Source organism: Ambystoma mexicanum, chromosome 3q (assembly GCF_040938575.1).
Source record: "Ambystoma mexicanum isolate Mex_15411 chromosome 3q, UKY_AmexF1_1, whole genome shotgun sequence".
Lineage (NCBI taxonomy): Eukaryota > Metazoa > Chordata > Amphibia > Caudata > Ambystomatidae > Ambystoma > Ambystoma mexicanum.
Genome location: NC_090926.1, coordinates 223,948,351 through 223,972,889, shown reverse-complemented (window position 1 = coordinate 223,972,889; position 24,539 = coordinate 223,948,351). Strand labels below are relative to the sequence as shown.

At 47.8% G+C, this 24,539-nt stretch overlaps 1 protein-coding gene across 1 annotated transcript in view; it reads right to left on the bottom strand.

The window, feature by feature from the left end:
* Positions 1–1,756, bottom strand: part of PIP4K2C (phosphatidylinositol-5-phosphate 4-kinase type 2 gamma) — a 601,833-nt gene extending 600,077 nt beyond the window's left edge. Inside the window, exons 1-2 of the mRNA XM_069653597.1 lie at positions 1,376–1,756; positions 159–256 (exon numbers count right to left, since the gene is read on the bottom strand). Of these exons, the coding sequence (XP_069509698.1) occupies positions 159–256; positions 1,376–1,636 (359 nt within the window). The 5' untranslated portion in view covers positions 1,637–1,756. The remainder of the gene's footprint in view (positions 1–158; positions 257–1,375) is intronic.
* Positions 1,757–24,539: the final 22,783 nt, after the last annotated feature.

Below are 24,539 nucleotides of genomic sequence, written 5' to 3'. Positions count from 1 at the left end.
CTCTTTAAGAATAATTTTCTTGAAAAAATAAAAAGTTTGACTGAAAAAGGAAACCTATTGCCAAAATGCTAAAGCGGGCTCCAAAAAACAAATGCAAACAATGCAGGCAATGTTACATAGAGCTTTTAACTAAATGGCACACACCACATTGCATTTACCTGTTAAAGAGATGATTAACAACTTTGATTTTCGAATTAGCCCTAAAGTCATCTGGTAAGAGCATCACTGGGACAGGAACTTGATTAAGTTCATTAATCTGAAAAATGTTTACAAAAAAAAAAATTACTTACAATATATTTATGGGTCGGTACAGAAACATATGCTTATTTTACTACATATCTGCAGGGACGCCTCTCCCTTTGCTGGTATAGACAATAGAAACTGAGTAGGTTCATCGAGTTAAGTGGTTTATCCCTTCCCATGTGGTCTAACATTTCCCCCAACCCTCCTCATGTAATTGTGCCCATCTCTTCTAACCAAACGCGCTAAGAGAGCTATGTCAATTAACATCCCTTAGGCCTTTCATCTAACAAAATAATGCATTCCGAAACTAGAGTTCGGTAACTTCAGTTGAACCGATGGGATTGAATCAGCCCCATCCTTGAGATTGAAAAGAATGCACAAGGATGGCAAAAGTGGCGGCCGATGACATAGGAAGGAAGGTCTTCCTTCCTCTTTGTCAAGCTGCAACTTATTTTTTTCAAGGAGGGGGTTCCATTTCTAAAATGGTCGTGTCATTCATTATTCGGTGATCTGTCCACCTACACCTTTCTGGAAGGTAGATTCCCTAATTCGTCCGTTTCCCTTCCCTTCTTCGGATGTTCGTTCCACTCCCACATTATTCTGCTTGCCCTTTCTCTCAATCAACAAGCATGATCGCCCCTCCAACAACCAAACACAAGATCTCTCCCAAAAGATGATCCCCGTGCTTGAAATGCCCACTCTATTCACGAGTCCATCATATAGCGTACTCTCATTTGGCGAGTGTCACACTCCTTGAAAGCATCTTCACTCTCCAACAATATATCCCGCAACCCGTAAAAATGTATTCACATTCAATGAACCAAGTGGCACTTTCCCACTAACTCTCAGAACCATTCCCTCCCTCACAGGTGCTCTTCCGATCCAACTCAGGTGATCAGCATCCCCCGCCCCCTTTCCAGACAAGATCTGTCACCCACCTCGGGCAACCCCTCGCAAAAGGTTCATGCACATGCACCCAAGTTGTCTCTACTTTCCTCCGAAAGGGGTAACTCCCTTTCAGACGATTGACATCCGAATCCTTCAGGTGGGTTCCCGTGAACTGACACTTAATAGATGGTCCCTTATATGAGTGCCCCTTTACTCTGTTCTACTTAGTCGCACGGAAACTTACCGAGTGGTTCATCCCCCACATTAGTACGCTGAGACGGGGCTGGCAATTGGGGGCACGAAACACCTTCACCTTCGGCTGCACGAAGTGCTTCTTCTTACTTTTCGTTTTGGCAGTGACGGCGCTTAGAATGCCAACGGGTGCCGTGGAGGACGCCATGTTGCCAGCACCCGGCCCGTTTCCCTGGCTGCTTCTACCCCCTCCCGAAAGCCAAGCCCGAGCACCACGGACTCCCTCACCTTCCTCTCTCCGCCCCGGCCACATCCCTCCCTATTCCCTAGTCCACCTTGTCCACTCTCTATGTCGCTACTAGTTCACGTGTCCCTTTTCCCTTTCGGCGTCTCTCTCCAACAACTACCTAAGCGCGAGCTGTGTACAGGTGAATCACTAGCACGCTCAAAAACGTTTGACAGCAAGCGATAGCCAGGTTCTTTGACGGGGGTTCAGGGGGGGGGAGGCTGGGGCTGCAGCGGCCATGTTTGATTGGTAAAGGAATAAACAGTGTCTTTGCATAAAATGTGGACACCACCGTTTCAAGATGGCCGTCCACTTTACTAACATGCAGTTGCATTCTACGTCAAGACCAGGAGGAAAGGATTATGCTCATGCTACACTTTTCTTCTCCAGCAGCCATATAAAACATCATAACATACAAGTGGGACTCACTTCGTTTGAGTCTTTGGCTCCAGGTATTATTGGTTCCTGAGAAAACATGTGTCAAAAAATGTCCAATCAACTGTCATCATACTTGCCAACATTCTGTGATCAAAAAGAGGTAGGATTTTTTTCAAGTTTCAAAAATAGTCATTAGCAAAATGGTATCATGGTAGGACATGACATCACAGAAAATGTGCCCCTGATCAGATTACAAGAAATGTCTTAACTCGGATCGTTGGATTTCTTGAGAAATCACATAACGAAGGAGTGACTGAGCAGGTGAGTGCTGCAAAGATCGAGTCCTTCCTGGGCCTCTTTGCTGGAAACCCATTTTTTAATGAAATTTTGCGCTCCCAGCGCTGTTGTTGCTCCCCCTCCACCCACCCTCCCCTGCATCCATTCCCCCGTTGCCTTCTTTCCCTCCTGCCTCCCTCCTCCCCTGATTGGTGGCTTGCAGTTGATCTCGGACCTTCCCAGGGCAGCCCCCTGCCCGGCAGCCCCAAGGCAAAGGGCGGCTCCAAGATGTGTTTGCAGGTGTCAGCAGGGGAAGACAGTGAAGCCGGCCGTCAACCGACAGCAACAAAAAGTGATTGTGGCAAAGGTGGGGATTAGAGCAATCACTCTATTCCAGAAAGCCCTGCCACTCTACATTACCTACCAAAACATAGACTGCCAGACCAACATAACTTACAACTTGCAATTAGAGGAAATCGTGAACATTAGCCTGTGTCGCATCCACATAGGATTATGAATGTAAACAATGCCACACTTAATGGAATAGCGAATGTTAGCAAGCGCTGCACTCAGTTAGAATTAGGAAGGCTAGCAAGTACCAAATTTAGATACAATTGTGAACATTAGCCTCTGCCGGACGCAGACAGAATTGTGAATGATAGCAAGTACCGCACTTAGACAGAATTACGAATGATAGCATGTGCATCACTTAGATTAGTTGTGAACAATAGCCAGCTTCACAACTAGATGGGTTTGTGAGTTTCGGCCAGTGCGACATCTAGCTAAAATAGAGATTGTTAGCCAGTGCCACGTCTAGACTGCATCGGAAATATTATCATGGACAGATTTAGATAGAACTGTAAATACTAGCCTGTTACATATACAGACAGATTTTTCGAAGGTGGGCTAGTGGCACATTTGGATACAGTTGTTGAGTATTGGTGGACATCGCATAGAAAGGATTACAAATATTAGCCACTACTAGATCTAGATAGAAATGCAAAAATATCCACGCGCCACATCTAGAAAGAACATGGAATTTATTTAGCACATCACCTCTAGACAGTGATGGCAATAACGAACCAACTAACAATTTCACCCCTCTGCATACACCTCTCAAATTCTAACCAAACACTACCACAACCCTATAGCACAACAAACCGCACCAACTTTACTACACTGCAACAACAAACAAACCACACATAGACTCGCACAACAGGAGGGAATTAGCACATTTCTGAGAATTCTCCCTAACACTCGTCGCCCCCAGACTAAGGGACAGGAGGATTTAATCCACCCCTGGATGAATCTCCTTACTCCAGTTGGTCATACTTTATGGTGAGACCATCAGCATTTTGGTGATTACACCCTGACCTGTGTTCAGTGGTAAAATCAAACTCCTGTAGGCTGATTGACCATTTTAACAATTTAGGATTCTCCCCCTTCATCTGTATTAACCATCTCAAGGATTGGTGGTTGTTAGGCAGAATCCTGTGCAGTGCCCTTAGGGACCACTACACACAATTAAGACTACATGTGACAATACAAGTTTTATCTTTGGTACAAGCCTGTACTACTATGTCAGAGTGGTAGCATTGGCGGAGCAGCCAGGCTTATCTCAAGAGTATATGAGCAGTAGCAGAGATTACACAAATAGACCACAATTACTGTGACTCAAGCAAACACTGACTCAAGGTTTCAGGTAGAAAATATAAGTACATTTATTTTTAAACCATTTGTTATAAACACACATTTCTATTAAATTTAAAACCACACGAAAAATATACTACAACTAACCAATTCACTTTGTACAGTATGTCTCAAGGTAAGTACCCTGTGTTTGAATGGACCGGTGTTATCAACAAAACGTGTTACCGTGAATACAATTGCGATCACTTTTTGACAGTTCGGTCTACTGAATAAACGCGTATCCGTAACATGAAATGCTACCGGGGCAAAAACGCATTTTGCACCTGAGATACCCAGAGGGAGTTGGAGGCAAAAATCACAGGCAATATTATACTTAGGGAGACATAATCGAGAATCACTCGTTTACAGGAGTTCAAGAGTCAAAGGGCCGGAGCCAGGGTCAAGTGACACCGGGGGCCTGTTGTCGAGGATCACACAGTCAGAAAGTTCACGATTCAACGTAGCCAAGAGTACTTTGATATTGTCAATGTTCTGAAGCAAAAGTTATAAGAAGGAGGGAAGACAAGGGCAAGCCTTGGAGATGAAGAAAAGGGGTTCACCCTGTTTCCTCTAGCAGAACACATTACCTTATTCCAATGGTGCAGCTGGTGCTCTGGCAGTTGTTCCTGATGGTTTCCCGCAGACCCACGGTTCCTGGAGCTTCGAGGTGAAGGAGGACGTCTGAAAGGGGTTTGCACCACAAAGGGATGAGGCCGGCAGCAGCGACGGTGAATAAAAGGTACGCTCCTTAAAAACAGGAGAGGCTCTTCAGATGGCTATCCGGACCACTACAGCAGTGTGCAGCGATTCTGACCAAGGAAGAGGATCCTCTGGCTGTGGAAGACGAGCTGGTTATCCCCACCAAGCTCAAGGGAAGAAGACTCCGGGCTGGATCTTCTCTGGTCGACGAAGGGTAGATAGCTCAGGACTGCAGCAGGGCTTCACCGGGACGGGATAGTTGCAGCAGTCGTCGTTCTCTCTGCTTCTCTTCGGTTCCTTGTAGTTCCAGTGGCGACTCTCTGACTTCTAGCCCAAGAGAACTGCCTTTTATGCGCAAAACCCCCATTCACACAACCTGGCTGTCAATCACCCAGTCATGGCAAAGTGCGACTTGGGTTTCGTAGGATACCCTGTGCAGGGGGTGACTATACCCCTCCCTCACATTCAGCCCACCTAGACACCCAGGCGCCAAGAGGAGGGCTTCTCTGCAGAAGCCTGCCAAAAGACGGTGAACAAAGAAGGCGAACCTGGTTTGCCACGCAAAGTAAAACCCAAGAAGGACTTTAACAAAAAGAAATGGCAAATAAACTCGACCAGAGCCAAGAGAAAGACAATTTGGTCAAGCGGGTTTATGTTCGAGGCTAATATAATAGCCTAAAACAATACCATGTTTATCTGATATAATCGCGGTAGAAAAGTTAGGGTAGATACCACTGCCACCAGCTAAGTCTAAATGTTAAAAGAGCAAAACAATGCTATAGGAGGTACAGATAACAAGGGATACAAAGTAACCCTTTCCGGTACTCCATGGAAGATGGGGTGTACTGGATCTGTGGTAGATTGACTAAGTAAAGTTAATGGCAACTTTACCCTTTTCTGGGGGACGGTAGTCAGCCTCTGAAATGGAGTCGGTGGGAAGTCTCAAAGACAACCCTGTGCCACTGCACTGAAGGTGCTGTGTGACACCCAAAAGAAGGGGGCTACTGAAGTGGTGTACTCCAGAGTCCACAATCACAAAAACAGAGGAAATGCACATGGCAAAACACAGGTAAGAGTGGGGGAAAAGCTCACACTCTTACCAAGTGGAAACAAATAAACTCCAGAAGTCCAGCAAAGCTGCTGGGGGACTCACTAGGTGAGGGAAATTAGCCATCAATGAGAATTCTCCCTAACACTGGTCTGTTTGAATCACAAAAGTAGATCCATACAAGTATGGTCTAAACTTCTTCAAAGACCACACAATGGCAAAACATTCTCTTTCTATGGTTGTCCACCTTGTTTCAGGCTCCTTCAGCTTCCTACTGATGAAGCAGATGGAGTGTTCCCTGCCTTTCTCATCCAGCGGACTCAGAAATGCACCCATACCTGTATTGGAAGCATCTGTCTGTACAACAAAGGATTGACTGTAGTCAGGAGCTCTGAAGACTGGAGCTTGACAAAGGGCTTGCTTAAGTCCTTCAAAAGCCTTAGTGCACTCCTCATCCCACCTGAACTTCTTGGGGAATTTGAGTGAGGAGATCACATTTAAGGGAGAAGCTATTGCCTTTATGGTCAGATTGTCCTGCTCAAGAGCCTGCAATACATATCCTAGGTGGTCAACATGCTCTTTACAAGTAGGGCTGAACACTGCAATGTCATCCAAGTATGCCATGCAGTAGTCCTCCATCCCATTCAAAACATGATTTACCATCCTTTGGAATGTAACAGGTGCATTCTTTAATCCAAAAGACATAACCTTAAACTGGTAGAGGCCTCCAGGGGTTGAAAATGCAGTTTTCTCCTTGGCATGGTCTGTCAGAGCTATTTGTCAATAGCCTGAGGTTAGGTCAAATGTACTGAGGTACTGTCATGATGCCTACCCCCGGGGACCCAGACCAAGTCCAGTAACCCCGGAAGCAGGCATCAAGTTATCCCAAGCAAGCCCAACAACCCCTGCTAGGGGCTATTTGGGTGCAGTCCTGACGTCTATGGCGCCAGGCTCATATGGAGAGTCAGTCCTGGTGCCAAAGATGCCAGGCTCATAGATTCAAACTTACCTGATGCAGACCATGCTGCAAGAGCTCCAAGCCAAAAAAGGCTTGGAAGGGACTACTTTACCTAGGGACAATTTTTTTACTCGGGTGGGGCTGGAGAGGAATACTTACCTTGGACTACTTTGGAGGCTATTTAAACCACACCCGAAGAGCAGCACATGCTTCGCGTTATTCTGTATCCAGCAGCATAACGCTCACTGTGCCTGCAAGTCTGCATCCAGTCTTCTGCCACGCCCGCCTCGAGTTTGGAGCTCCTAGAAAAAGGGAGAAAGAAGGAGAAAAGGTTAGAACAAGAGCAATACCTTTGATCCTTACCTGAATTCCCGATCCATAGCGCCTTCCAGCTGGAAGAAAGAAGTTATTTTATGCGCGTCGCCTCGCCTGCTGCAGTGCCGAGCTGAACTCGCCGGCCTTCGCACCATCTTCACATTCCACTGCATCCTCCTGCATGTTCCCGCCGCACTCCGGCACCTAAGGAGAAGACAAGAACAGCAAGGTGAGCCACGGGAATACACAGAGGAATATTAGTTACCCCCCCATAGACTTACCTGATTTTACCACCGGGGGTACTATTCCTCTTCTAAGGGGAAACAAAAGGACAGCAAGGTGAAACAAAGGGACTAACAAGGGGAACCCTCCTCACCACAATAGACTTACCTGATTTTACCACCGGAGGTATTATTCCCCGAGACTTCATACTTTCTCTCAGTGCCTGAATAAGGGAAAAAGCAACAGGTTACATATTGACATTATTTTATCGAACTGTGTTGGAAAATACAAATCCTTACCAGAATATTACTGGTTGCCACGAGGAACTCTTCACTAGGGTCAAGCTGCAACCTGCAAGGAATCAGACAAGAGTAAAAGTCAGGCATTTGAACTCTTACGAACTACATACTTACGGCGTCTTGCCAGAGATCTCGGAGTCAATATTGTTCTGGAACTCAGCAATTCCTTCGAGCCAGTGAAGCAACTGGTTATCAACGCGCCCCTGCGCTCAATGCAGGATGGAGAGCTCATCTTTTCAAACCATCAGGTGAGACTATAAGAGGGGACATCAAAGGTGATCTCTGGGGAGAACAGCGGGGGTGGGGGGATTTACGCTCAACTCCACGGGTGGTTAATTCCCTTTCTCCATTTGCAGAAGAATATTCCTATGGGCCAAGCAAACAAAGCTAGGTGGTGTTAAACGAGTCTTCACGAGATCGCTGGTTACCTTTTCTTCCTGTAGACCGTGGAGTTGAGGTTGCCAGTATGTCGGTGTATCTATTGCCGATGAATGGGTAGCGCGAAAAATTAGCCCAAACCCCTCCTGACGATATATGACAGGATGGCACTGGACCAACTCCCAACGCCACGGGTGGCACTTCTCAGTATTTGCGTGACGTCGGGACAGTGTTTCCACTGGCTGAGAAGGCTTGATGAAGACACCGATGATAGCGGAAGCTGAACTCTGGAACATCCAAGAAGGCAGCAAGGCACAGGTACCGGCAGGGCACAAGACAGGCAAAGGAGAAAGGACTGCAAGGACAAGCAGGGCAGACAGGGAAATCCCACTTTCCTAGTAGAAGAGTGTTAATCTAGGAACCCAGACAGGAACTCCCCTACCCTAAACCAGGAGGCAGGCAAGGACCCAGCAGAACAGGGAAGCAAGGGTTAGGAGGACCAAGGAGCAAGAAGAGGACAGGGAGAAGAGGCAAGGCTAGGCAGGATAAGGCAGAGCAGGGAACTGGAGGGCTGAGGCACGAGCGCCAGGACTCCAGCAGCGCATACACAGTAACAACCTCGTTGAGACGCGTTGTCCCTGTGTATGCGGTGCTCTTTTAAGGCCCGGCATCAAAGCGAGGCTCGGAACGCATGTTCCGACACTGCGCATGCGCGGGACGTCGAATACTGACGATCCGCGCATGCGCAAATCCTCGCAAGATGGCGGCGTCCACGGAGCCTATCCGGACCGCGGGTCGGCGTGAGGAAAGACGCCACCGCGGGTACAGCCTCCATGAAGGAGGAGACCGCTGCGGCCGTGGACCCGGGACCCCAGGACAGGTAAGTGGCGCCCGCGAGCGCGCGGCGTGACACCATACCCCCTCCCGGACAACCCCGGAGCACCGGGTTTCCAAGGATAGCGGAGATAGAAGTCCCGAACCAGGCATGGTGCATGCACGAAGGAGCGCGGTTCCCAAGTGCGGTACAAGCAGGATAACCCTTCCAGCTAACCAGGAGCTGCAGAGCACCCTGCCAAATCCGTGAATCACAAATCTCCTGCACCTCAAATTCAGGGACCCCCCGAACCAAAACCGGGGCAGGACGGGAACAGGTACGACCCATAACATCGGGCACATAGGGCTTCAAAAGGGAGACGTGAAAGACAGGATGGACCCTCCAAGAACGAGGCAGAGACAAACGAAAGGCAACAGAAGAAATACGCCCAATGATGCGAAAGGGACCAAAAAAGCGGGGAGCTAGTTTCACAGGTAAATTGCGTACCGGTAGATTCTTGGAGGACAGCCATACCCTGTCCCCAACATGAAGGACAGGCTCAGGGCTCCGTCTCTTGTCAGCCTGTTCCTTCATATGTGCCTGTGCCACTGCCAAGGTACCGGCCGCCAGACGATGTTGATCGCGGATCAGGGACACCAGGGCATCAGCAGATGGTACGGCACTGGAAGATGCAGGACGAACTGGCAGCAGTCTGGGATGAAGACCGGTAGAGCAGAAAAAGGGGCTGAGTCCGGTAGCAGAATGAACAGCATTGTTGTAAGCCGCTTCCGCGGTGTCCAACCATTCCGACCAGTTGTCTTGGGTGGCATTGGCATAACAACGTAGGTATTGCTCAAGGGTCTGATTGGTCTGTGGATGATAGCCGGAACTCAGGGCCCGCTGAATGTCCAAATGCCGACACAGTTGGTCCCAAAAAGATGAGATGTATTGAGACCCCCGATCTGATAGGATCTTCTCCGGAAGACCATGAAGACGATACACCTCGTGTAGAAAACGTTGTGCCATCTGGGAGGCAGTGGGCAGTTTAGGAAAGGGCAAGAAATGAGCAGTCTTGGTGAAACAGTCCACCACCACCATTATACACGTGAAACCACCAGATAGGGGCAGGTCAACGATGAAATCCGTGGCGATGGTATGCCAAGGGTACGGAGGCGTGGGTTTCAGGAGACCAATGGGCCTTTTGCGAGGAATCTTGGTCTGGGCACATAAAGGGCAGGAATCCACGTAGTGCTTTACCAGTGTGGCCCATCCAGGCCACCACTACTGCCGTGCAACCAGTTCTTGTGTTGTGCGGACTCCACGGTGACCACAAACAACGGAATCATGGCAATTTTGTAGAACGATCTTCTGGAGCTCCAAGGTGGGAACGTACAGACGATCCTTGAAGAACAACAAGCCGTCACGTTCTCTGATGTCAGCGCGTTTTAGTATCTGTGATTTTGAGGGATCCGTTCGTGTGGCTTCTCTCAACTGTTGGAGCTGGGGAGTCACCATTGATAGAAAATGTTTTGACGCTATCAGAGGCTCCAGTTCCTTGGCACCTTCAACGTTGTTTTCCAGAGACCGAGACAGGGCATCAGCCTTAGTATTCTGGGAACAAGGAATGTATGTGACGGTGAAATCAAACTGCGAAAAGAAAAAGGCCCAACGAGCATGACGGGAGGCTCTGCATTGCAAAGAGCGCAGGTACTGTAGATTACGGTGATCTGTGCGAACCACCACCGGGTACCTCCCACCCAGCAAGTGATGTCGCCACTCCTCGAGAGCTGCTTTTATCGCCAGTAATTCCTTTTCTATCACTGCATAGTTTCTCTCGCTCACTGACAATTTCCTTGAGTAGTAAGCCACCGGGTGCTCTGTTCCCGTGATTGCATCTTGCTGTAGTAAGACCGCACCAATTGCGTAGTCCGAAGCGTCTGTTTCAACCACAAACGGCTTTTCATCATCTGGATGTCTAAGAACAGGAGCCGACATGAAGGATCTTTTCAATTCCAGAAATGCCTCCTCGGCCTGCGTGTCCCAGAGAAACGGCACCTTGGTACTGGTCAGGCGGGTAAGACTGTTGGCAAGTTGAGAAAAGCGTGGAATGAAGCGTCGATAAAAGTTGGCGAAGCCCAAGAACCTTTGAAGTGACTTCACGCCATGTGGCGGTTTCCATTCTCGTATAGCTTGCAGTTTTGTGGGATCCATCTGCACTCCTGTGCTGCTGATCACATAGCCCAGAAATTCCATGCTTTCCCTATTAAATTGGCATTTTTCTACTTTGGCATACAGGCCGTTATCTGTTAGTCTACGGAGAACTTCCTGAACATGCGCAACGTGTGCAGTACGAGTGTCAGAAAAAAACAGAATGTCATCAAGGTATACCCATACAGATATTCCAATAAGGTCCGAAAAGACATCGTCCATGAACCGCTGGAAGACGGCCGGGGCGTTGCAGAGTCCAAACGGCATCACCCTGAACTAGTAGTGACCAATAGGTGTTTTAAAGGCCGTCTTCCACTCATCTCCCTTCTTAATCCGCACCAGATGATAGGCCCCTCTTAGATCCAGCTTGGTGAAGATTTGTGCGGATTTCAGGGATTCGATGATGTCCCGGATGAGTGGTAATGGGTACCTGTCTTTCCTCGTGATCTCATTTAGTTGACGATAGTCGATACAAGGGCGCAAAGTGCCCTCTTTCTTCTTGACGAAGAATAACGGGAATCCTGCGGGGGACTTGGACGGCACTATGTAGCCCTTGTTGAGGCAATCCGTAATGTACTCCTGTAGGACGCCTTTCTCGAGTTGAGTCAACTAATAGATCTTGCCGTGGGGAATGACCGCATCAGGCAGGACGTCAATGGAACAATCAAAGTGCCGGTTGGGCGGTAATGGTATGTCCTCAGGCTTGGAGAACGCCTTGTGGTATCCAGCATATTCTTGAGGTACCAACTGAGTGGCACATAAACGGGCAGATACGTCATCAGGATTGAGGGACTCCAAAATTGCAGGAAAGGTTTCGTGAAGTCCACAGTCCCGAGGACAACGTGTCGAAAAGAACACCAGGGAACGAGCGGTCCAGTCGACCTGAGGATTGTGATATAACAGCCAAGGTAAGCCCAGCACCACCGGAAAAGAGGGAGACTTGATGACATCCAATGAAATCCGTTCGAGATGCCCTTCCACAGAGAGCCACAAGGGATCGGACTGTTGGCAGACTGGACCAGAAGACAAAGCAGAACCATCGATCACCTCGACCACTGTTGGTCGTTTCTTGTAATGTAAACGGATCCCATTGGCAATCGCGAACGAGGCATCGATGTAGTTGTCGGATGCTCCACAATCCAGAAGGGCCCAGGTTTTCATACACTTCCCTAGCCAGGCAACACCGACTTTCAGGATCAACAAGGGTACCGGGTTTATAGGAGGAAGGTCAGATTCAGAAAGGCGGCCCGCTGCTGCCTTCGCCTCAAACAACGGGCCTGTTAGTTTTCCTGTTTCTTCAGAGGGCGTAACGGACAGGTGCCTAGAAAATGGCCAGAACCACCGCAATACAAGCACAGGCTTTGCTGTCGTCTTCTTTTCTTTTCGGTCTCGGACAACGGGCCTCGGATGGCACCCAACTGCATGGGTTCTGGACCCATATCGGTAGGGACAGCTGGTCCGGGGTTCTGTACCGGAAGGACCGGTTGATACCTGTCAAATCTGCGACGTTCACTCCGTCGTTCAGCTGGTCAATGCGTAAGACTTGTTCCACCAATGCAGGCAACGTTTCTGGCTCCGGGATGTGCAGCAATTCGTCTTTGTACTCTTCTCGAAGTCCCCGACGAAACAGGGTTTTTTGAGTGATTTCGGGCCATTGTGAATCGGTTGCTAATTGTCGAAACCGACTGATGTAGTGGATTATGTCACCTGACCCCTGTTTGATCTCCATTAATTGATTCTGGGCCATGGCTGCCAAATTGGGCGGTTTAAAGACGTCCAAAAAGGCTTTCTCGAAGGCAGCGAAATCACCCAACAGAGGACTGTTGGTAGAGACCAAAGGTGCGGCCCAAGCAAGTGCATTGCCGGTTAGGTTTCCAAGGATATACCCGATCTTGGCCTTGTCTTGACCAAAATGACTTGACCTGAACTGGAAATGGATCCGACAGTGTGTACAGAACTCTGCCACTCGACGCGGGTCACCATCATACTTCATCGGAGTAGTGTAAGCCATGGAGTTCTCAGGTGGTGTAGCTGGTTGTGTGGGATTAGCCAAACTCCGGTCCAATGCTTGTCTAAGGGTGTTGTTCTCCTGGCGGAGGGTGGTCATTTCAAGACGCATGGCACGCATTTCTTCGCGAAGTTCCTGCATGTCGTCCATGTCGAGACTGGAGGAAAGGCGTCTCAATCTGTTAAACGAGTCTTCACGAGATCGCTGGTTACCTTTTCTTCCTGTAGACCGTGGAGTTGAGGTTGCCAGTATGTCGGTGTATCTATTGCCGATGAATGGGTAGCGCGAGAAATTAGCTCAATCCCCTCCTGACGATATATGACAGGATGGCACTGGACCAACTCCCAACGCCACGGGTGGCACTTCTCAGTATTTGCGTGACGTCGGGACAGTGTTTCCACTGGCTGAGAAAGCTTGATGAAGACACCGATGATAGCGGAAGCTGAACTCAGGAACATCCAAGAAGGCAGCAAGGCACAGGTACCGGCAGGGCACAAGACAGGCAAAGGAGAAAGGACTGCAAGGACAAGCAGGGCAGACAGGGAAATCCCACTTTCCTAGTAGAAGAGTGTTAATCTAGGAACCCAGACAGGACCTCCCCTACCCTAAACCAGGAGGCAGGCAAGGACCCAGCAGAACAGGGAAGCAAGGGTTAGGAGGACCAAGGAGCAAGAAGAGGACATGGAGAAGAGGCAGGGCTAGGCAGGATAAGGCAGAGCAGGGAACCGGAGGGCTGAGGCACGAGCGCCAGGACTCCAGCAGCGCATACACAGTAACAACCGCGTTGAGACGCGTTGTCCCTGTGTATGCGGTGCTCTTTTAAGGCCCGGGATCAAAGCGAGGCTCGGAACGCATGTTCCGACACTGCGCATGCGCGGGACGTCGAATACTGACGATCCGCGCATGCGCAAATCCTCGCAAGATGGCGGCGTCCACGGAGTCTATCCGGACCGCGGGTCGGCGTGAGGAAAGACGCCACCGCGGGTACAGCCTCCATGAAGGAGGAGACCGCTGCGGCCGTGGACCCGGGACCCCAGGACAGGTAAGTGGCGCCCGCGAGCGAGCGCGCGGCGTGACAGGTGGGCCAGTCCAGTCCGTCATCTCGGCCCTACGCGTCACGTTGGTGGAGACCACAGCTGTCCAGTTCAGATCAACGCCTCTGTGGGAGCCAGGTGAGCGTAACAGGTACTTGGCTGAACCAGGTTTGTCCACCAGCTCATCTGTCCTAGGTAAAGGATGGGTATCAGTCGTGGTGACTGCATTAAGGGCTCTATAGTCCACACAGAATCTCAACTCTTAGGATCCCGCCTTTAGTACTAGCACAACTGGACTAGACCAAGGACTTGTTGAGGGCTCTATTAGCCTGAGATCAAGCATCTTGTTGACCTCTTCCTTTATGTGGGTTCTTACATGGTCTGACATTCTGTAACCTCTGCTTTTAGGAGGTAAACAGTCACCAGTGAGAATCTCATGCTGGCCCGAAGGGGTCAAGCCTGGTGAGAGTGAAAACAGAGGGGCATACTGATTTAACAGAGCTTTGCACTCCTCCTGTTGTTCCAGTGTCAGATCAGAAGAGAGATTTACTCATTCTATCTTTCCATCTAAAGGTTGTCCCCTGAGGAGGTCAGGTAGAGGCTCACTCTACTCCTCCTCCTGATCAGAGGCTAGAAGCAAAGCTCCCAGGTCTGGTCTAGAGACATAGGCCTTTAGTCGGTTGGTGTGAAAGACCCTGGGGGCCTCCTTAGGATTGCCTAAGTCCACCAAATAATTGACCTCTCCAAGTTTTCCCACAACCTTGAAGGGTCCAATCCATTTATCCTGTAAGGCCCTCTGCCTTGTAGGTACCATAACTAGAACTAGCTGGTCTTGAGTAAACTCAACCATGTTGACCTTCTGGTCATGCCAATGCTTCAGCGGAGCCTGACCTGCTTTCAAGTTTTCTGAAGCTTCTGTCATCATGTATGTCATTCTCCTTCGGAGACCTAACACATAGTGACTTTCACTGGCTTGTGGGAAGGAGCACTCTCCAACCCCTCCTTCATTAGGGCCAATGGACCTCTAACCGGATGACCATAGAGAAGCTCAAAGGGACTGAATCCAACCCCTTCCCGGGAGACATCTCTATAAGCAAAGAGAAGGCATGGCAGTAGAAGCTCCCACTTTCTTCTAAGGGGTTCTTCTAAAGCACCTATCATGCTCTCCATAGTTCTATTAAACCTCTCTACCAACACATTAGTCTGAGGATGGTAGGCTGATGAGAACTTGTAGGTCACTCCACTGTTTTTCCACATGGCCTACATGTAGTGGGACATAAAATGTGATCCCCTGTTGGAGATAACCTCCTTAGGAAAACGTACTCTGGTAAAAATACCAAGTAGGACCTTAGCCACGGCTTGAGCTGTGACAGTCCTCATAGGTATAGCTTCAGGATACATGGTAGCATGGTCTACCACAACCAATATAAATCAATTGCCTGAAGATGTTGGAGGGTCTAAGGGACCAACAATGTCGATTTCTACCCTCTCAAAAGGGGCTCCTACCACTGGGAGGGCCACCAAAGGTGCCAAATTCTTGGCTCCACTCTTGCCAAATGTCTGACAAGTGTGACAGCTTCTACAGAATGTATCTACATCAGACCCCAACTTAGGCAAGAAGAAGTAGAGAGAAATCCTTTCTTTGGTCTTCTTATAACTTAAGTGACCAGCTAAAGGAATCTCATGGGCTAACTGTAGAGACTGATGTCTCACCTCCTGGGGCACTAAAAGTCTTCTGTAGTCTCCTGGGGTAGACTCAGTAAATTCACTCTAGAGGAGGCCATCCTCCCAGTATAACTTGTGCTTCCCTGGCTCTTGCCCTTCCAGCTGGGAAGCTGCCTGTTGGCGAAGTCCTTCAAGAGTAGGACACTCCCTTTGATCTCTGCTGAAGTCTGCCCTACAGGGGCCACCTTCTGCCAGTAAAGACTGCAGCTCAGGATGGTCTTTAGGATCCAGATCACCAACAGGGGAGAGGTCTTCTTCCAGCTCTGAGTCCTCAGTAGCTGATTCAACCTCTCCTGGTTGGATCTCTCACTCAGCCTTAGCTGGTGCAGTAGTCACAGGTGTCACTTTGGAATGTCCTCTTGGGGGTGTCCTGGTTTGATGCACAGGAGTGCTATCTTTCTTGTTTCCTGAGACCTTGAGCTTCCCCTTTGTCTCTTTCATCTTGGAAATAGAAGTTGGCTATTCCTGTGGACTGGGTGTTATAGGTTCCTCTGTAATAACCCACTGAGAGTCATTTAAAGTGAGCTCTCTGGCTTTCCTAGACTGCTCCTGCTTCCTTTTACTGGGAGGCCTGGGGGTGCTTGATACAACTCCAAGAGTTTTTAAGTTATTCCCCAGCCGGACTCTCCCAGGCACCTCACTTTGTATACTGACAGGTATTCTTACAGTCATTCCGTTGCACTGGATGAGAGCTGGTAGTGTTGGAACCATCTGGATAGGGCCTCCAGCAAGCTTAGTGGGACCTTTGGTTGCCTTATCAACAGCCTCAGGTTTGAAAAAGGCTTCCTCCACCACTGTGATGCTGGCCCCACTGTCTCTAATGGCAGGGGTCTCCTGACCATTTGCAAGTACACTGTGCTTGTAGTATTCTTATGTGTTATCTGGTATTGAGTTATACACATCTACATTCTGCTGTTCCCACAGACCCAGAGACACTAAAGAAACGCTGGCAGAGACTCCAATGGGGTCTTCAGCCAATGTTTGAAAGTTTGCACTTGCCATATGTACTTCTGCCTCAGGGATGAAGGCTAAGGAGGCAGTGTGGATCCTGGAAGGTTTACCCTTGCATCTGGGATCCCCTTTCACATGGTCAGTTGACCCACAAGCATATCATTTTCCAAATGTTTGGACAAATGGGGGCTTCTGCTGACCTCTCTCTGGTTTGGCACCAGAGGTTTCACTAGAGTGACCTGGTTTCCCATGTGGCTTACTCTTCTTATGTTTGTGGCCCTCTTTCGGATTGGAGGTTTTGGAATTCTCTTTGTCATCTTTCATGTGCTGCTTCCCCTCAACCTTTTTATGAGTGGCCCCAGAATTCTTGTGAGTAGCACTGTTGGCAACCCCCAAGTCAGCAGATTCTGCTAGCTTAGTTGGGATCAATCTCTTTAGAGTCAGCCAAGTGCTGTCTCAGCTCAGGAGAGGAGGCATCAAAAATAGATTCCAATAAAAACAGATTTCCCATTCCTTCAAAAGAGTTCACTCTGTAACCCTTAACCCAACCATCTAAGTCTTTCAAACATTCACACACCCAGGTAGCCCAAGGGGTACCATCAGTCTTTTTGAGGGTCCTAAAGCTCTTAAGGTACTGGGAAGGAGTTTTCCCAAATCTAGCTATCAAAGCTAGCTTCATATTTTTATATGCCAATCTTTCAAGTTCCCCCACCTCCATTACAGCATTAGTTGCAACCTGAGGGAGCCTAGCCAAAGCCAAGGAATCAACTGATTCCCTGTGAAACCCTGAATCCCATAGTTATATTCAAAAGCACCCAACCAATCCAAAATATCAAGTTTAACCTCATACATACTCACTGCTTCTTTAGGCATGCAAGGTCTCATAGGACAGGGAGACCTAGAAGACTCTGGGAAAGAAACATTTTCAAGAGACACTTTCTTCATTTCAAGAGCATGTTGTAATTCCATTTCCCTTCGTTTGAGATCCTGATGTTTGTTTTCAGATTGGACTTGTAATCTTTTAAACGCTAACTCAAGTCTCATTTTTTCTAGAGAGACACATTCTGGACTCAGTACTGGACCTGGTATGGTCCTTGTGGCTAAAGGTTGAGGCATATGGGCCTGTTGAGGTAAAGAGGGGCTCTCTTCCTGAGACTCCTCAAACTCTTCTGACTCTTCAACAATATTAGAGCTGGACTCTGAATCATCATCATCCTCATCATTTTCCACATTTCCTGGGATAGTAGGAGTGACAGGCCCACTACCCAGACTTTGATTATTCCACAATCTTGCAATTAGTTCATTTTTCTTTCCTTTAACAGGGGGTATACCTGACTTTACACATTTCTTTCAGTTGCTCTACTGTCAAAATGATCAGGGCTTCCTGTCTGAAGTTATCCATATCTGGCATGTTACAGTTCCTTTTCTAGTTGAGCTTAGCCTTGTGAAGGTTTTTAGTTGAACAAAAGTAAAGCAAACGCTCAATGTAACAACTCTACAATATATCCCACCGCTGCCACCAGTGTTAGGCAAAGTTTGAATGCAGTACCCTCTGGGAACACTACAAGCAACTATGACTACAGGTATAGGCAACCCAACCTTTGGTATAAGCTAGTACTACACAGTTTTGGTAGCGTGTTGAGCAGCCAGGCTTATCTCAAGAAGGGAAATGTGAGCTGTAGTGGAGTTACACAAAGAGTCACAGTTACAGGTATTCAAATAAAATATTACACTCAAGGTTTCTTGCATAAACAATTATTAATTTATTGATCAGTCAGTTATAAAGCCTTCTTTAGAAGGGAACAATAGAATAGTAACACACAAATACACTTCAATACTGTACACTCTGAGTTTCTGAATCAGACAAGACCCTTTTGGGATGGCCCACAGACACAACCTACACCCACAGATGACTTCAATAACAAGGGTGCTGGGGACATTAATATCTTACTGTTGGCATTCAAAACACTCTTAAAAGTTGGCAAAAGGCAAAGCTTATTATAACACAAGAGATCACCAATATTCTTAAGCAGGGCAAATACTTTCAGATCCTCTTAGAAGAGTCATACAATTCAATAGGTTAAGCCAAAGTCAATAGGCAAAACGTCTTTGTATAAGATGCAGCACTTCAGGTAAGTAAATGTAAAAGGCTTTGCACAAAAAAGGAGTCTTTGATAAAAAGAAGAATCAAATATAGGGACATAATCTGCTTAGACTTGTGAGTTGCAGAAGTTACAAGCACTTCCACAGTAAGAGGTAAGTTCTCTTAAACTTGTTTTACAGTACATTGGTAAAGAAGAAAAGATGCAGATGATGGCTTCTGTTCCTGTGCAGGTGTGCAGATCTCACTGTTCCTGGGCCTCTGTCGTGGCGACAAGATGGAGGAGGTCGGGGGACTCCTGCAATGCACTGAGGCTGTCAAAACTTGCAACCGGCTAACTTCACTTTCAGTGGCTGTTTCGCGTTTCAGCTTCTTGCGGCTATCGCAAATAGCAACAACGCGGTTCCTGGCTGTCAAGGTGGACATTCCTGGCTTCTGGGGTCCCGCACTCTGTTGAGGGGGCTCAGGCTTGGTCAGTCCTGCTTCGTGGGAGTCAGGAGGATCTTCCAAAAGCTTTAGGCCAGCTTAAAAGAAACGCACACAATCTGGTGTTCCTCTCCCTGGCTATTCAGTTTCCTGCAGCAACTCTGAGGAAATTCAACTAGCTCCGAGACGGATGTCCAGGTGGCTTACTTTGGAGTCGATTGGTCCCACCAACTCAAAGGGAGAAGTCGTCCTTGCCGGGGCTTCTCTGTCGATACAAACTTGGTAAGTTGTCACTGCAGCAGGGCTTCACCGGGCAAACCAACGGTCCATGAGTTGCAGCAGGCGTCCTCTTCAAGCTATCCTTCGGTTCCTTCATCCAATGGTCGACTCTGCCTTCTAAGCCAAAATTCTTGCCTTTTATTCAGTTCTCTCCCATTCATTTCAGCCTAGCTGTCACTCACACAGGAAGGTAGCTGTTCTTGCCGGACAGTCAGCCAGCCAATCACCAAAGAGTGCATTTGGGTCTCCAAGGAGACTAAGCACAGGAAGTTCCGGGCACCTCCCTCACTTCCTGCCTACCCTAGACACTCTGGAGCCAGAGGCGGGTTTCACTCAGAAACCCCGCCAAAGCCAAAATGAACAAAGAGACCAAACCTGGTTTGGCATGCAGAGAAACTCTCTACAAGGACCTTTCCACAAAGACATGGCGAAAAAAGAAGACCGGGGGCCATTTTATCAAAGATGGCTCTGTGCCATTTTGAAAAAATGGCTCCTGCGGTTGCTTTACAGGAGCTGTCGTGGTAAATGCAAACCACGGTAGTTCAAAACAAAACCACTGCCACCAGCCATTCAGTGAGGAAAGGGTAACATAAAATATGTTACATAAGAAGCTAGACAAAGGGGATACTAGGTAATCACTCCAGCACTCTATTGTAAGATAGTGTGGGCTGGGTCTAGAAATTTACAATGCTAAGTAAAGTCAATTTCACTTTACTGCTCTGGGAGTAGTTTATCCCAGAGAAGGTATTTAAACCTTGGGATATATATCTATCTATCTATCTATTCTGGTTTTTATATAGCGGCCTATCGCCCATAGGCCTCCGAGCACTCACAACAAAGACAGAACAATGTAAAACACAAGACTACAAAGAGATTGAGATAGAGATTCTATTAGACTTCTCCTTCGTCAAACAGATATGTCTTAAGCAGTTTCTTAAAGATGGTAAGAGACGTGCTGTTTTTATGGGAGATGGCATAGCATTCCAAATCATCGGAGCCTAGTGAGTAAAGTTTGTGCCACCAACTCTTTCCAAGGTTTTCCGTGGTTGTTGCAGATCATTTTTTCCATTAGATCGTAGAGTTCTTTGAGCCGGGGCCTTAATTAGTCTCATAGTGAGATAATTAGGAGCAATGCCTGTCTGACATTTGAAGGTCATAACTGAGCATTTGAATTTTCTTCGCTTTTGAACTGGTAGCCAGTGAAGTTATTTCCTGTTAACTGATGTTTTCTCCCGACGGCTCAAGCTCCAGACCACCCTAACTGCACCATTCTGAATGGTCTGCAATCTCTTGACGTTAGCCTTAGAGGTACCCATCAAGAGACTATTGCAGTAGTCCAGTTTGGAGTTAATTATAGCTCCTGCAATCAGCCAAAGATTTTGTTGTGATAGATATGGTCGAATTTGCCATATGAGATTGATGTAAAAGGCGCATGTGGATTTAAGATAGGAGACCTGTCTCTTATACGAGAGATGCAAGTCCATAAAAATGCCCACGGTCTTAACATGCTTAGATATTTTGATGAAGCTATTGTTTATCTTGATTTTTTTGTATTGTTGATCTAGTTTCCCTATTTTCTGAGGTGTGGCAAGAATTAAGGGTTCCGTTTTTGCCTCAATGAGGGCCAAAGAGTTGTTTGCCATCCACTTTTGGATAGCATTGAACACGTTGTTTATTCTTTCCATGTCCTTTTCATAGGAACCTGACAATTCAAAGCCTAGCTGGGTATCATCAACGTAATTTGTGAATTGAACACCCAAGTCTTTAAGCATATCGCATAGGAGTTTTGAGAAAATGTTAAAGAGCAAAGGCGACAGGCATGAACCCTGCGGTACACCACAGGTCAGCAGTGTTTTTAGGGAGATGAAATTGCCCTTTACGACTGCGGCCATTCTTGGACCTAGGAACGATTTTAACCAATTTATTGCTAGGGGGGAACATCTGCCAATGGATTTCAATCTCTCACCCAAGAGATCATGGTCTATAAGATCAAAAGCTGAGGAAAGGTCAAGTAGCATAAGTAGGGCAGCGTTTCCTTTCTGAACAGTACTAGCAATGTTGGCCTGGAGATCCAGAAGCGCGGTCTCTGTTCCATGTTTGGCCCTAAAGCCGGATTGCTCATTAGCCAAGATTGTGTTGGTATCTATGAACGTCTGGTATTGTATGTAGGCAATCCTATCGAGAATTGTAAGCAGGAATGGCACGTTTGTTATGGCCTGAAGTTGCCTGGTATAGAAGGATCCAGGCTTTCCTTTTTTTATAAGAGGAGTAATCCATGCTTCCTTAAGATCAGCAGGAACATAGGCTTCTTCAAAAGATTGATTGACAAATTGTGCAACCCATGGCACCAAGGTGTCTACGTAATCTTTGAATATCTTGACAGGGAAAATGCCCCCCTGACAGGAAGATGGCCTCAACTTATGAATCACTTCCAAAATCGCTGAAATTTTGGAAAGAGAAAAGATCTAATTGACTATTTGGCAGCTCACTCTTAACGGTAGTCAACATTAAAGGCCTCATCACGAGTCTGGCAGTAACCCTTAAATACAGCGGTAGCGATATTACTGCCGCATTTAAGGGTCTGCCAGATCATGGCTTTGACGGATTTGCCGCCAGCTCTGAGCTGGGGGGAAATCCGTGGAAGATTTGCTGATTTTCGGCGAAATTACCGCTGGCAGGAAATCCACTGACGGTTATAGCGTGAATTTTCCCCATTGGGCCCAATGGGGAATGAGGAATTCCCGAATGGGCCCAATGGGGAATGGGCAATAACCCTTCCACCGAACCCGTGATCCGGCGCTAATAGCGCCGGGGGTTTGGTGGTAGGGCTCGTGATGAGGCCCAAAGTGAGTTAACTTGTGATTAGAAAATAGGTTTTTTTGGGTTTCAATAGCCTTTTGATGTTTACTAGTTTTTTCAGAGAATCCTTCATGAATCTCATGGCATCACTTAACGCTCTCTTGAGCTGGGTGTGTAATTAGAGGATCTTTCGGTTCTTTAAGAATTGAAAAGATTTCCTTAGATTGGGATTTTGCTTGCTGAATCCTCGCATTAAAGTGTTCAACTTTGGATCGAAGAATGGTCAGTTTGTAATCCTTAGCAGCTAGCTTATAAAATGCTAGTGATGCTACAGATTGGTGTTTTCTCCAAAGGCGCTCGGCCTTAAGCTTATTTCTTCTGGCTTCAAGAATATCCTTGGAGAACCACTTGTTCACCTTGGTGGATTTGTTACTTATGTTAGGTTCAAGGGGGGGGCAATTCATCAAAGGCCTGATTAGTTGCCTTTCTAAAGGCCTGAGTGAAGGAATCCAAGGATGTGTGCTGATGTAGCGGGGGTAGGAGAGGACTGACCTCATCTTTAAAAGCCTCACTGGTTACTGCCTTTCTGATAGGCCAGGTTCCTATAGGTGGAGATTTTGTGGGGCACTAAGTTTGTCTATTAGTGATGTGACAGGTAAAATTGATCAGATGATGATCAGACCATGCACAATCTAAAATTTAAGTGATGATAATTTCCTGGTTTTTTGTCAGTATCCAATCCAATATGTTACCAGCATTGTGGGTAGGATTTTTAACTAATTGTTGGAATTTAATGGCCTCAAGTGAAGCTTTAGGGTTCTGTCATGGGTACCAGCATGGGAACACAAACAGGTGGGGTAAGGCCTGAGACACGAGCAGGGGCTAGATGGGTGACAAGCCTGACAAGCAAAACATGCACTGAGAAACTGTTAGTAGGAACACCTTCTTATGGGCTTGTTTTCCCATCCACTTCCTGTACTCTCAACATGGATGCCTAGGGACATCCAGGAAATGTGAGAAACTGTAAAGCACGCTCTAGTGTTTGGTTGTGGCTGCCTATATAAGCCACACCCAAGATTTGGTCCATGCTTCGTGTGCCTTCTGTTGCCTTGTGCACACGTTCACCGCTGCCTGGATTCCGGCCTGCTTCAGCCGCTCATCACTTTGGAACGAATTTACCTGTTTTCTCCCTTCATTGCTCAGATATCCTGGGATCACCGTCAGCTGTTTTTTCTACGCGATCAGGTGAACCGCCTCTATCCACACTTCAGTACCCGATCTCCAGTTCTCCTGCTCTCCGGACCCGATCTCCTGTTCTCCAGCGCTCCAGACCCGCTTATCAGTCCTTCCATGCTCCAGGCGCGATCTGCGGAAGAAAGAAGAGAACTAGTCAGAACAAGAACAAGTAAGCGCGCGCATGCAAAATAAACCCTGATCTCCCGCGCGACCACAGAACTTACCTTTTGAGGCGAGGCTAGCCAAACTCTTCTCTCCAACGCCCGCAACCGGCTGGCAGCCCGCTCTGAAACCTGTAAAGACAATAAACATTACTACAGCGCTCAGTTTTTGCCCGATCAACCGCCTGCCTAAAAATGCCACACGCAATCCAGTGAAGTAACTGGTTGGACTTGGCACTCAAAGTTTGGACTTACCTGCAGGTTCTTCTTTCGCCTGAACTCACGGACATACCCAGTGCAGAAACTGGGTGAACTCCGGAAAGGGCACCTTCACAAGCATCACCGTTTGAACTCAGTGAGCTTTCTGCTCCAAATCCCAGACTTCAGCGCCCCTGCGGATGCAGGATGGAGGGCACGCCATTCTAATACAAAAGGTGAGCCACACCCCATTTAGGGAAGACACACCACAGGGACACAGGGAGGGCGGAGGGAGGTTTAGAAAGCTAATTCACAAAACCCCTCTAAACACCAAATCTCTCTTGGGTGGTCTGCTTCTCAATCTCGGGGTAAGAGAGGAAGGATCCAGAGGACTCCATTGCTCCCGCAGAGACCCAGGTGAGCGTGACAGAGCACAAATCCTACTGTAAACCACTCTGCCTGAGCAATGGAAACCTCGGAAGTGGATCAGTTGCCCCAGCTCCTGGGGGAGTTGCGAGCTGAAGTGCATGCAGCCCACGCTGAGACAAACGCCTTGAGGCGCGAGTTGATAATCAACAGAGGCAAGACTGATGAGATAGCCCAGCAACTGCTCCAAACCCAGGCAGGGCGGTCACCATTAACCGGTGGAGCTGCTGCTTCCTCAATCCCACAGACTCAATCCGTAACCCCTGTACAGGTAGTACTTCTGGGTAATATTCTATTAGCAC